At 39.9% G+C, this 14,315-nt stretch overlaps 2 protein-coding genes and 1 long non-coding RNA gene across 13 annotated transcripts in view; 1 reads left to right on the top strand and 2 right to left on the bottom strand.

Moving 5' to 3' along the window:
- Positions 1-14,315, top strand: part of LOC309369342 (uncharacterized protein) — a gene marked incomplete at its 5' end in the record, with an annotated part of 97,072 nt that overhangs the window by 60,684 nt on the left and 22,073 nt on the right. Inside the window, one exon of one of the 11 annotated variants that reach the window (XR_014168041.1) lies at positions 9,179-13,111. The exons of the other annotated variants lie outside the window; for them this stretch is intronic. Of the gene's footprint in view, positions 1-9,178; positions 13,112-14,315 lie in introns of those variants that run through there. 11 annotated transcript variants of the gene reach the window in all.
- Positions 769-14,315, bottom strand: part of CRYL1 (crystallin lambda 1) — a 38,091-nt gene continuing 24,544 nt past the window's right edge. Inside the window, exons 6-8 of the mRNA XM_081910048.1 lie at positions 7,548-7,653; positions 5,539-5,645; positions 769-3,711 (exon numbers count right to left, since the gene is read on the bottom strand). Of these exons, the coding sequence (XP_081766174.1) occupies positions 3,583-3,711; positions 5,539-5,645; positions 7,548-7,653 (342 nt within the window). The 3' untranslated portion in view covers positions 769-3,582. The remainder of the gene's footprint in view (positions 3,712-5,538; positions 5,646-7,547; positions 7,654-14,315) is intronic.
- Positions 12,009-14,303, bottom strand: LOC309369427. The gene is made up of 2 exons (XR_014168122.1): positions 13,462-14,303; positions 12,009-13,137 (listed from the first exon to the last, which is right to left on the bottom strand). It is a non-coding gene; the product is annotated as an uncharacterized lncRNA (long non-coding RNA).

Raw genomic sequence — 14,315 nt, 5'->3', positions numbered from 1 at the left:
AAAGTGTTGGTGCTGACCTTTAAAGCTCTAAATGGCCTCGGCCCGGTATACCTGAAGAAGTGTCTCCACCCCCATCGTTCAACCCGGACACTCCAAGGTCCTTCTGGCGGTTCCCTTACTGCAAAAAGTGAGGTTACAGGGAACCAGGCAGAACGCCCTACCATCAGAGGTCAAGGAGATGAGTAATTATATAACACTGAGGAAGCACCTGAAGGCAGCCCTGTTTAGGGAAGTTTTTAATGTTTGATGCTTTATTGTATTTTTAATAATTTGTTGGAAGCCGCCCAGAGCAGCTGGGGAAACCCAGCGATATGGGCGGGGTGTAAATTAAAAATTACTATTATTATTATTAGCATAATTTCAAAATTATTTACACAAAATTAAAATTAACATTAATAGCAAGATTCTCAAACTGCATTAAAACCATAGTGTGATGTTGTGGTGTTGGAATTAGACAATCACTTTTGCCTTTTTATGATAAGCACAAGATGAAGTACATAAACAATTGAATTCTCTGTAAGGTTCCATAGTGTTAAAGATTGAAATACTTTTACCACTAGCTGCAAAAACTTTCCCGTCCAAGTTAGCTACACTGGCGTCAGTAACTATCATTCAATGAATCCCTGTTCAGACCTGTACAGATAACAGCATGTGGTAACTTCAAAAGTAAACTTCACAGTGGGATGATGCATTATCTGAATCTACCCTAGCTTATCTCAAGCTCAAATTTAATACTGGCATAAAAATAACCCACAAACATAACAGAGATTTCATTACATATGTTTATTGACAACCAAAGTGAAGATATTTACCAGTGTTAAGAGAGCTTCAATATTTCAGAACAGAAGCAATGACTTTTAAAAAGCCACACTCATATTTAATAAAATGAAATTAATGTTATGGCAATTATTTAGAAGTTGTATTATAATTCCACCACGATGTGGTTTAAATAAAGAAAATAAGTTCTCTTTCTGTTAAATTTGCTAATGAGGTTTTGAACATCATGTAGCTATTAGCATAATGGAACCAATCAGTCAGTATAGCTCATCCCCGTCAACAAAATAGCCCTGAACACCATGCAATCATTAACAGACAATTGATAAGTCATCATCATAAAATGACAGCACAAAAACAACATCACCAGTAACCAAAAATAAAACGATTATACAGGGCTGTGATAATTAATCCAAGCTGAAACTCAACTAAACAAGATGGTCTTTACAGGTCTACAGTCTCGAAGCAGCTAGGGTAGTCTCCCAAAGGAGGGAAATCCAGATGAGAAAACCCTGTGCCCAGCACCTGCCATCCAAACGGAGGACAAGGAACTCCTGAGCAGAGTCTCCCCTGCTGAAGTTTCTTCTGTATCTATAATCCTTTTAAAACTTCACATTAAGACTAGGGCTAGGCGATATCTGATTTCCAACACTGTAATATATCACCAGCTAAACATTATGATATATTGATATATCACAATGTCTGAAATAAGGATGGAGCTGTGCAGAGGCATTTGTTGGCTTCACAGTTTTTCCTGCACCATTATTTTTGCATAGTATGTGTGCGCATGCACACACACATCATGATTCACTATATATTGCCCGGTCAAAAATTATAAAGCCAGTATCACAGTACAGTGGTACCTCAGGTTACATACGCTTCAGGTTACAGACTCCGCTAACCCAGAAATAGTGCTTCAGGTTAAGAACTTTGCTTCAGGATAAGAACAGAAATCGTGCTCCGGCGGCGCAGCGGCAGCAGGAGGCACCATTAGCTAAAGTGGTGCTTCAGGTAAAGAACAGTTTCAGGTTAAGAAGGAACCTCCGGAACGAATTAAGTACTTAACCCGAGGTACTACTGTATGGACTTCAAACTGGCTTTGGATGATATACTGATATATCACCCAGCCCTAGTTAAGACATGGAGGAAAACTGAGCAGCTTGCCCCATGTTGTGTATAAGTTATGCTACAGGAGGACCCTATGAGGTATCAACTACACTCCCCACCTGTGAAGGCATCTGCCAAGGTTACTGGTTCATTCCGTGTGGTATATAAAATATTGATATTTGTCCCATGGCCTAAGGCTTTCAATCTCACAAAAAGGCAGTTAGTTGGTTAGCAATGATGAAAACAAGGTCATCAGTTTATCTACAGAAATATTTTAAATCTGATATAAATTGTTGCCAATAAGAATTCTTCATAAGACTAAAAAAAGGGAAAAACTGATTTTAAAAATGCTTTCCTCATATATATTTCTGTATATTGAATATGGTACAGTGATCTGTGGCTGAGGCATTGACTGGTTCCGCCTTCATAGTGGAGAGACATGCTTTGCAACCAAATGACTCCAGATACAACGCTTGGTATCTCCAGGCAGATAAGTCTCCTGTTTGAATTCCTAGAAAGCCAGTGCCACTCAGTGTGGACAATACTAGATGGACCAATGATCTGATTTGATATGATGAAGCTTTCTTGATTGGTTCAACAACCAACACATAGTTGCATAGCTTCTACACAGACTAGTACAAGAAATGTGTCTGCAATGGTATTTGAAACTGGAATCACTGTAGAGAACTGAACTAAACAGAAGGAACTGATTCAGGTAAGATAGTCAACACAGCAGACCAAAGGGCTATTTTTGAATGAGCTTCTCTTATCAATGAGCTGTATAGAACCCTGTTGAGAAAACTGTTTAGCTACCAAGCTATCAACATCATATGGGTCCTGAATTTAGTACTCAAGGCTTCAAGACAACACATCTGGAACAAGTAATATAACCTATGACATTGTAAACTGCATTTGTTTACTTGATTTTAGGAAAAGCTTTTTTAATCCCTAAAGATACGTTGCAATTGGAAGAACAGTCAACAGAACCAGGTTAAAAACAACATCATCTTCCAGTCAATGTTATATGTTCCTGTGAAGATTTATTGCCATCACAGACACCATACCAAAGTCTATGACGCAAAGTTCATAATGTTAAAAGCCCTTTAACATTAATGAAACAGACTTGTCTCCAAATTAATTTGCTTATAATCTCAACTGATCATAAATCAGGGTGTGATGGCTAGTACTCAACAGAGCAGAATGCAGCCCAAAGGAACAACCAGTCATTATTTTTGTCCCAGCTTAATCTTATATTCCCCAAAATGCAAGCTCAAACACATCTTGGGCTAAATTAGCCACAAAGTATGATTATAACAAGCATCATTTTAAATGAATAACATCAGTGTTCTGTACTATTAATATTTAAGGGAGTGCTGATAAGAAGCCATCCCAGAGTAAAATTACATAATAATTAGTAATTTCTGTAATACAGGATGTTACTTAAAATGAAGGAAGTATTGCACTGAAGGTGCAATTTACAATCAAATATGCAGTCCCACTGAAATCCATGCATCTGCCCCAAGGGTTTAAGATTGTAGTTTTAGATAAAAAAAATTCCAGCCTTAATTAACTTGACTACAGTTATGTGGATTGACCAACTCTGGCATTTGCAACTGAGTCTTCCATGCTTTTAACATCTGCTTGTGGAAGAGACGCATGTGCCCATTCAAACACCAATCCAGTGATGACTGCCCCTTTGGTTTAAAGATTATGCATATCGTCAGATTTAATTTCCTTTTTCAGTTTCGCCAGGCGTGCAAGACATTCATCTCGCCAGTGTCTTCTGGCATTTAGGTGTTCAGGGTCAGCTGGGGTCTTTTCACACATTGCCTGGTAAGAAAAGGTTAAAAAAAATACAAGTCACAAATAGGAGAACTACAGTCATACCTCGGGTTACATACACTTTGGGTTGCGTGTTTTCGGGTTGTGCACTACGCCAAACCCAGAAGTACCGGAACGGGTTACTTTCAGGTTTCGGCACATGTGCAGAAGCGCTAAATCATGCATGCGCAGAAGCGCTGAATCGTGACCCACACACGTGCAGACGCAGGACTGCAGGTTGTGAACGCTGCGGGTTGCAGACATGCCTCCCGCACGGATCACGTTCGCAACCCGAGCGTCCACTGTACAAGTAGGACCTGTAACAAAATCTTGCATTGTGTCCTTCTACCTAAAAGAAGTGCAAAGCAATTTCAATTTGTTGTGGAAGCAAAGGTCCTTTCCATTCAACCAGTATATAGCACAACAAATGGTAAATCCAGGTATCTCCCATCCATCTAGTTAGGGCTACAGTTTTGGAGATATCATGTTAACGTTAGTCCTAGAGAAAGAAGTTTGTACAGGAATCATAATGTGTAGACTAATTTTAAAGTGTTTTTTTAAAATAAACATCAGACAGTGTAATCAAAGTGGGATGCAACCATGGTTTATCCTGCTTATTCTTATCTGGTCCTGAACAATGCCATTGCGGGTTTTTTTAAATTTTAATTTTTTATTTATGGTTTTCGGTTATATACATTTCAATAGTTTTGCAGCCATTTAAACATTTCAAAACTTGACTTCCTTCCTCCTCTTTCTGCAGTTCCTTAAATTTATTTTTATCATTTCCTGCATATTTTAACTTAACTTATTCTTTTATTAATCTGCTTTAATTGTATAGTCTTATGAAACTGCAGGTTATTACAATAATCCTGCCAATTTGTCATGCCACTGCGTTTTTAAGCAACATAAAAGATTCCTGGTCCTTGGCCCTGTAGGCGTAAGCACATGCTGGGCATTTGACCTCCTTTTTGTCTCCTCATAGACATTGTAAAGCAATTTGTCTGTTTAGATGTCATTTTGAGTGTATCCTTAGAGAGGTAACTTACGTAAGGTGAAATACTTAAGCCTCTGCTTTTGTGAGGCATAAAGACAAGAATGGGCCTTGAAAGTTAAGAGAGACACTGGTGCCAGTAAGATAAGAATGAGACAGGCTGTTCTGGGAAGATTATACATTAAAGGAACTGAATGGAGAATGTTAAATCGTCCTAGAGTGGAAAGAATAACATGACTAGCAAGAAGAGGTTCAGCTTTGTATCATGGAAGCATTTTTGCCCAATGTGTAAGAGTGCTCCAGATAATGACAACCAGTTTGTTTAATTAATGAGGTGACCCAAATATTCCAAAGTTGAGCATTTAAACTTACCTCTGACGAAAATACAGTGTTAGGTCCTTTGGGCATGTATAGTGGTTCCTTCACCCCCTTTTTTAGATCAAACTGTCATTGCCTTTGGTTAGAGCCATATTGCCTTCTTATTTTGCATGTGGTTAATCTAATGATGTAGGGCGTACAACAGGTAAAGGTGGTGCGTATGTGCAATTCATTTTGTATGCTACACTGCAGAAGTGCCACCCAAAGTGGTAGCAGGCCATGAGCAATTGCTCAGAGTCATATGCCTGCAATTCATGCAAACTGGGCCCAGGTTGACTCTGCTGATCTCAACATCTATTAATTTATACAGTGTCGGAATTCATTGTCCATTAAACTTCCAAACAAAAGCCAACTGATGTGTAAACTGTACCAAAAATGGGTAAGAGCTGTTTCCTAAAAACAACTAAGATATTAAATGCAGGCTGTAAGTTTGATGGATGTCATGTTACTCCAATTTGCACATGTACCTGATTGATTTTCTGTTCCGTTTTCCCTGCAAAATCCGGTATTGGCCCAAAGGTTTTCAAGACACGTATCATACCTTCACGGTATCTGTCACAATAGTTCAGCATTCCTGAAATACAATTGGAGATCTCTTGTTGGTCTTTCCTAAATAGAGAATTCTACATATACAAAGAACCATAAAACCAACAGAATTTCAGACCTGAGAAGAATTTCAAACTTGAGAAGTACAAATCATGTAGACAAAAAGAAAATATTTACAAGATGTCTGAAGTAGCTGGTGGTTGTTACTTCACATAGATCCATTGAAACCAATTGATCTGCTCTGATTATATTAATGGATATCACCCACTGATATTTACTCCATCTCTTGAGTGATTCAAACTTGGAAGCGTTAGCTATGAAATAATCCTGCTGTCATGAATACTACAGAAATGGGGGAGCTGCCTGAAGCATAGTATCCAACAGTTTCCCCTACTTGTTTTGCAGGTGATTTTTTTTATAAGCTTAAAGTAATTCAGAAAGCTTGAAAACAAGCATATAATGTTACCACAGAATGTGGAACCTCAAAAGATTAGGCACCCACACAGGAGGTACTTTGTGTTAAGATAATACTGTGATAGGTAAATGAGAAAATGTCTCTAGAAGCACTGTATTGCTGGCAGGTTTTTTCACTAAAAGGATCTGATAGCGTTTCTTTCTCTTTTTAAGTGCTGCTATGCCAAAATTTTAAAATGCCCAGCTCTGGTATAAGAACTCACTGGACCCAAAATCAGCATTCACCATTATCATATTAAGTCAATTAGATATCCTTATAGTACTTCTCTTGTTAAAAAATGTTAAGGGCTTCCTTTCTGTCTGTCAGCATTCAGTTCTCATGTTTCTCCCTCTCTCTGTGTTCTCACTGACTTGCTGTTGGCACTTGTTCTCTAATCACAAGGCTACTGGCACAGTGCCCTACAGTCAGTTCCCTTCCCATCTATGAAGGATTGTCATTGCAGAGCAAAGACTCTTACGAGCCTACTCAGAAGCAAGTCCCAGTAGTGCAGACAGGACAGCAGCCATAAGCAACATCCTTGGGAGGAGCAGCTAAAGGCATTCATTTCCCAAATAGTGAAGTCCATTGGATATCCTATAGGTTTATGGGTTGTTGTTGTTTTAAATTCAGACCCTTCAAAAATGAATCAGGTTCTCCCTTCCAGAACAAATGGAACAACCCAACAAGTTCCATTTGTGTAGTATCCCCAGAGGTTGAGAATAAGTTGGACCCAGCAAGCTTTCACAAGTCTAAGGGATTGGAATTATTTTCTTTTCTCAGTCAAGCCAGTGAAGTAACTCTTGTCTTTTTTTTGGATCTGCAGCTGGAGATGTTTAGCAAATGAAATGTACCAAATGGACTAGAACAGTCTGGCACTTTTTTTGATAGATCAGACCAGAGCAGACATAGCTCACCACAGGCTGAATTAACTTTGTTTTTGTTTTCTACCTAGAAATGCAAAAAAGTGTGTGTTTGTGTGTGTTTGTGTGTGTGTGTGTGTGTATGTATGAGACAGCATGCGAGTAGAGCTCCTTGCACGTCACAATACAGAACTGGAAGTTTATTATTGTTTTGGTGGATCATATATTGTGTAGACCTAGTCTTAGGGTGCTTCTATGTGATGACACTCTGAATTGGAACACTAGTCACCCACAACCATTTTTACCAAACCATTTTTACCAGGCCTGAATTGGGGATAAAGCTACATGCCAAAGCAGTAATCCTTTATCTAAACCCGATGCTCCTCTTTAATGAAGTACCTCATGTTGCCAATTCTTATCATTCATCATGGTGATGTTTGGAACAGCTTTTACAAATGGCCTGGAACATCCTGATACTGAAGATTATGGTGTAAAGAAGAACAGGATTTAGGTCTTAGATCTGACCTGTTAAACCGATATTCACAACAACTCCATATCATGAAACATTTGCCTTGGAAACTCCCATGTTTAAATCTTAGTGGAACAAATGGCATACCTTCTGCATTCAGATGCATGGTTTCCAGGGGTCCAATAAAAGCATACCGCATTCCCAAACCATCAGACATTACAAGGTCCAGATCATCAGAAGATATTACTCCATCCTGCATGGCAAGAACATTATGAATGTTGAAGAACTTCACAAATTCTACTTCTTTGCTTAATCTCTCATCCCAGGGATGGAGAATATATTGAAAACAGAAGGGTTTTTTTAAGTAAACAAATCTGTTACTATTCTTAAATGAACCATATATATTATATACATGTATTACATCACATACTATATTCTCTACAGTTAGCTACAGAGTTACCTTCCTATATTACTGTATCATTTTTTATATTATAGTATCAGTGTGCTTTGTCTCTTTTACGGCAGTGGTGTGGAAGCATTGGCCCTCCAGTACAACTTTATCAGCCCTAGCCAACAATTAAAACATCTAAAAACTAATAACGGAAGCATCACACAGGTTTTCTGAGATGTAAATCCAAGTATATTTGGTAGAGAGCAAAGAGTCTTTGGAAGAAGCAAGAGAATCTTGGATAGTGGTGGGCTGAGCTGGAGAAGTAAAGGTATTGGGATAGAAGAGCAAGGTTTTGGAAGGCTTTGAAAGTAATGACAAGGAATAGCGAGGAAGTCAGTGTTTGGATTTAAGGGTAGGCAACTCATGATCGGGACGTGGGTGGCGCTGTGGTCTAAACCACTGAGCTTAGTGCTTGCTGATCAGAAGGTCGGCGGTTTGAATCCCTGCGACAGGGTGAGCTCCCATTGCTCGGTCCCAGCTCCTGCCAACCTAGCAGTTCAAAAGCATGTCAAAGTGCAAGTAGATAAATTGGTACTGGTCCGGAGGGAAGGTAAACAGTGTTTCCATGCATTGCTCCAGTTTCGCCAGAAGCAGCTTAGTCATGCTGGCCACATGACCCGGAAAAACTGTCTGCGGGTAAACATCGGATCCCTTGGCCAGTAAAGTGAGATGAGCGCCGCAACCCCAGAGTCGTTCGCGACTGGACTTAACTGTCAGGGGTCCTTTACCTTTTTAACTCATGATCAGTCTAATGAGAAAGTTTGATGATTTGGGCGGAAGAGTACCAGAGACCAAGGTGAGACAATGGAAAACCACAGGACATAACTCCTGTAGTTTAGGTGAGAGATAACCAGGACACAGAGCAGTTTTTTGCCAAGGGGATGAAAAGGAAGAGCCATATTTTTACAATGTTGTGAAGCAACATGGGGAACAAAGGAGATGAGTAAAAAATGAAATCAAGGCTATATGCCTGTTCAACAGGCTTAACGTTAACACTATAAAAGGATAAGCAAAGTGTACACAGAGAGAGGAAGACTTGGGATGGAAGTTCAGGCTTGGATACAGTAAACAGTTTAGTTTAAACTTGACATGGTAACAAAGCATCTGCACAGAAATATATGAGAAAAGCAGCAGGAGATGTGGGATGAGAGGGAGAGGGAGAGATAGAGCTGGCTATCATCTGCACATAGGTGGTACCAAAAGCCATGGGATTTAATGAGGAACCATGGAGTTAGCATGTACCAACGCAGAGAGGGAAAATGAGGAAAAGCTGGAGATGATTTTAAAAATACACTCACTTATGTTCTATTTATTTGTTTATTTTTAGAACAGTGGGACATTGGCATGTTCAAAGAAGCGGGAGAGAGGGGCTGATTATGTGGAAGGGAGGAAGGATAACAACAGGAGAGCTCCCACAAGGAAGCAAGGGAGGATGGGATCGCAGGGGACATATGGAGGGGCAAGAAGAAACTAGGGTAGTTAACTTATCAACTGAGATCTGGGGGGAAAGAGGAAAGGCAGGAAGTTTTTTAAATGTTTATTATGTTTTTATATATGTTGGAAGTTACCCAGATGGCTGAGGCAACCCAGTCAGTTGGGCAGGGTACAAATATTTGGTGGTGGTGGTGGTGGTGGTGATGATGATGACAGACAGCAGAGAGGGGCAAGAGACCAGAGTGAACAGCTTTGGATATCAAACTGTATACTTTTGATTATTAGAATATTTGAGTTTTTAGAATAAATGAGCATTTAAATTTGATGCTGGCAGCTACAACCAAAAAGAACAATTCTTTTCAAAAGACTTGGCTGCATAAACTATTATGAAGCTGCTCTGTACATTGTATGTAAGTAATGACTTTCCAGTTTATGCAAGGCACATTAGTGCAATCCTGCAGGGTGGGCAGGGCACAGATTATGAGTAGAAGAGAGCAGAATTTCAGAAGAAATGTTAAGCGTTCTTGTCCCACTTTCACTTCTTTTGAACAATTATGGTTTCCACCTACAGTACAAATTTTGCTTTTGCTTTAAAAGTGCCTTTTAAAATGGAATTCTCCCAGGTGTGCGTCTTCATGGTTGGAACAAGATGACTGAATACAGACAATGCAGGTGCCACACAACTGCTATGAGAAGCTGCTTGCATCATGTAGGCAATTTGCATGGCTTCAACATGCCAGCGCTTTCAGGAAACTCCCAAATCTCCTATGTGGCCATCCGTCATAAAGTGCTGTTCAAAGCTCAGTTAAATCTACAGGGTACATTTCCAAGAAATAGCAGCACACCCTAAAAACAGGCTAGGACAAGTGCATCCTCTTGGCTGCTCCACAGGTTGCTGAAAACTTCTATAAGGCTATCCCTAACATATTTACAAAGCTGGGGTTTCCCTCATTTTTTAAATAAAGCTTAGATTAGAATACATATTCTTAGCTAAGAAAGTCACATTCCATCGTGGCATACTGAACAGTTTCTGTAGCGTAACTAAGAAAATTACGGAAAGGCAGACCTCATTTCCAGAGGGCTACAGATACACAGCTCTGCCCCTGTTTAGTTGGTAATGCAGATCTGTAACACTCATAGCAGAAACCACAATCCTGCATCACCAGTTGAACTGGCACGTAATTGCACGTTCAGTGAATTGTGCTGTTTGGAGCCATTCTGTGATTCTGAAGAAAGAGCTATGGTAGACATTTGTCTAGAAGTTATATAAAATACACAGCAATATAGGTCCCTGCAGAAATACCATCCAGAAAAAACGATGCCAGTGGCCAATCTGACATACCGCCATACATATATACTCTCCAGATCATTCCATTAAAATGCATCTTAAAAACCAAAAGCAGTGTTGAAAGAAGTCCTTAACAGGAGTTTGGTGAATTCCATTCATTGGCAATTTTCTCAGTTTCTTTGTAGCTTGCAGATATCAGGAACTCTACAGCACAAAATCTATTTTCCCTTCTCCAGGATACTTACTATATAAGTTGTCAGGGACTTGAGCGGGCTAGTTTAATTTCGTTCTCTTTCCTCCATTTCCTTTTATTTTCTCCTTTGACTGACACACAAAAACACTGGATGTCTCAACTATAGACCCACACATGACTTAATGTTTCTTTAGACTCTACTCCTCATCCCTAACACCCACCCACACCCACGGTTCAGATGCCATCATATTTTTGTAAGCTCTGAGGCTCTTGTCTGGATGTTGTTTTCCAAATTAACATACTTGTGTACTTCTGTGTACCTAGGGAATCCACAAAGTATGTACAAGTCACTCCTTTATTTCTGGGTAAAATAAAATAAATAATGACAAAACATGATGTCAAGATATTAAATTTTGCTGTACGGTATTATTATCCTTCAAAATGTCTCCCCCCCAACAACAGAATAAGGCCTTTATTTAAAAAGTGCTTAGAAATCTGTAAATAGCTGGCATGTCTATAGCTAGAAGGCCATCGACAAGTTCAAATTTCACATTCCCTTAGTAAGTCAGATCAGATGTTCAATTGACACACAAATAATTTTGTCCCTGCTGCCAAAAGAGTGTCTTTTAAAGACTACCTGTTGTTCTTTGTGCTTTTAGGAGTTCTTTACAGTCTTACAACATACAATTACAAATCCTTTGACTAATTCCCTTAGGAAGCAATCCTGCTCACTGTTGAGCCGGGTAAGCAGCAGTGAAGAAAGTAGCTGCTGTCCTAATGGTGCCTTCCAAAGGTCTCTCTGGGGGCAACAAAATAAAGGAAGAAAAATAAGCTATTCAGTTCCACGCATTACAAAAGCACCACGAGCAACTTCTGCTTCTCCTTTCGCCATTGCTGCTGCAATGCAGCAAGTGGGAGTTATGGATCTCCTGCCCTGCAAGATCACTGGGGTCACAGGTCACGCTGTGGTGACTAGTTGCACGTCCCACATTACAGCGAAAGCAGACTTGGCTTGATTTTTCTTTGAAGTGTCGAAAGCATCTCCCACCCTATAGCACAATCTGTTTTCAAAATGAGTTTAAAAACTCAAACAGAAGATGAACCTGTAAAAGCAGTTGCTTTATGGGCTTCTTTGGTTTCCTTCCCTAGAATATGGTAAAACTCCATGAATGGATTATGCTGTCAGCGTGCTGTATTCATACTATTTTAAGTGGGAATGAAATAATGTTTAGGCAACGGAGATTGGATGCAATGTATTTTAATAATCCTGAGTTGGTAAAGAGTTAAAATATATTTCTCAAAGGAACCAGAGGTCTCTTAGCCTACTATATGGGATGCAGGTAAGGCATATATAAGAGGTATAATTGTATTTTTAAAAGGTGTCAGAAATAAAGAAAATGAATATTCCACAAGAAACTCAATTAAAAACTAAGATTAGCACTTAACAATAACTGCACAAACGAAACAGAAGTGTGCAAGGAGGTGAACAATTGAAGAGTCAAGACAACAGCTTGAATAAATGCAAGTTCAGAAGTGGGGGAGATCTTTAATGTTTCTTAGACAAAAACATTTTGAATTTGGTAACAAGCCATCTAAAATGCTAGCAAAGTTATTAGGACAAGCTCTGGCAGAATAAGCGGATGAGACCATTAGTGGGTCCACCAGTCAAGAAGGCAGTTTCTGAAAGTGAGGAGCAGATAGGGCTCATCAACCTGGGAAGGTTGCTCATCTAGGAGAAGGAAAACTCTGATCCTACACCTCTGTTGCCTTGTGGCTATACTCATCCACGAGAAAGGCTTCAGGAGTAAACTCCAAGGAAAAATCCTGGGGGACATCTTCAGGAGAAGAAAAGGTTAAGGAGTGAACCCTACACAAATTTGGAGTGGAGCCCCTAAGATGGTTGCATGTTGCCTTGTACGCCTCCTTCTGGCAACTCCTGCAGCCAAGCTGGTGCCAAATGTATTGCTCTGCTTTCCTTTGGACCACATCAGTGAGGCTGGGGGTGGGAGTCTGGTCCTCTGGTGCTGTCCAGGACTTCCGTACCCAGTTCTCAGGCTTGTGCCTTGGGGAGGTCACTTCAGTGCTGCAAATGCAGCAGTTTGATTTCATCCCCAGAGGCACACTCCATTGTCTCTCGAGACAGGCAGATGCCAATAAGGTGGCATCCACACATTGTTACTAATGAACTTATGAAATGGAAAAATTCCTGCAGAAAAATAAAGTGCTAGAAACTTTTCCAACCACATCACTGATTGAAAACTCATATCATATGCAGTTTAACCCCTAGACCCCATGTGAAGCAACTCACATACAAGAATGAGGGTGGGGCGGGTAACTTTTGGCTGTCCATATGTTGTTGGGCATCAAACCTCTCCATTCTGAAGGAAATCAGCCCTGAGTGCTCACTGGAAGGTCAGATCATGAAGCTGAGGCTCCAATAATTTGGCGTCCTCATGAGAAGAGAAGACTCCCTGGAAAAGACCCTTATGTTAGGAAAGATGGAGGGCACAAGGAGAAGGGGACGACAGAGGACGAGATGGTTGGACAGTGTTCTCGAAGCTACCAGCATGAGTCTGACCAAACTGCGGGAGGCAGTGGAAGACAGGAGTGCCTGGCGTGCTCTGGTCCATGGGGTCACGAAGAGTCGGACACGACCAAACGACTAAATAACAACATGTTGTTGGGCTCCTCCAACTCCCATCTTCCCTGACCACTGGCAGTGATAAGAGTTGGAGTCCAACACCATAGTCAGGGCTACACCTGATCTATGATATCAAAAGAAAGATATAGGAAACCATGCATAACAATACTTCCTTGCCATCACACATTGTTTACAGTTACACACAAAGGAAAAACAATAATGGCCTTCACCATTGAAACTCAAGACAAAGAGAGGAGACTGAGAAATTGCCTTTTTACGCAAGGAGGTCATAACGAGTATCAGAGAATATGTAACTGTGTGAAATGCTACAAGCAATGTCACTACAAGCCATAATGAACTACACTCCAAAAAAGCAGCAGCAGGAGAAATTTGTCTTTTATTCCCTTGTATCAAATGATTATCAAAAGTTGAGAGATGTGATTCTTGAAAGCTGAGCTTACTGCTGCTTAAAGGATTACTTTCATAGTTGTTTCACTGAGCACAAATGTTATAAAGTATACCCAGAGCCTTCTGAATGCAACAGGAAACGAAGGGAAACAACATGAAAATCAATATTTCTCCCGCTGACCTTTTCACCTTGTTCTTCTGGGCTTGAATGAAAATGGCATTGTTTTGGAGTGTTCCTCATATTACTGTGCAACTTAGCTTGCGTCTCTTTTTTTTTTAGCATTGACTAATTATCAGTTAATGTTATTGAACAGGGGTTGTTAAGAAAATAATTAAAATATTTTGGAATATTAAATAATTTAAAATAATAATAAGTTTCTGATCCTATTTATTAAAAGTAAGCTCCACTGAGCTCAACGAGACTGATCTCCAGACTAAGCAGTACAATGTAGTCTACTGGAAGCACATTTAAGTCAGTTAAAGAATAAAAATCATACATA

Source organism: Podarcis melisellensis (genome assembly GCF_964234715.1).
Source record: "Podarcis melisellensis genome assembly, chromosome: 4".
Taxonomy (NCBI): domain Eukaryota; kingdom Metazoa; phylum Chordata; class Lepidosauria; order Squamata; family Lacertidae; genus Podarcis; species Podarcis melisellensis.
The sequence above is the reverse complement of the archived record's forward strand: the minus strand, read 5'-3'. Positions and strand labels throughout refer to the sequence as shown.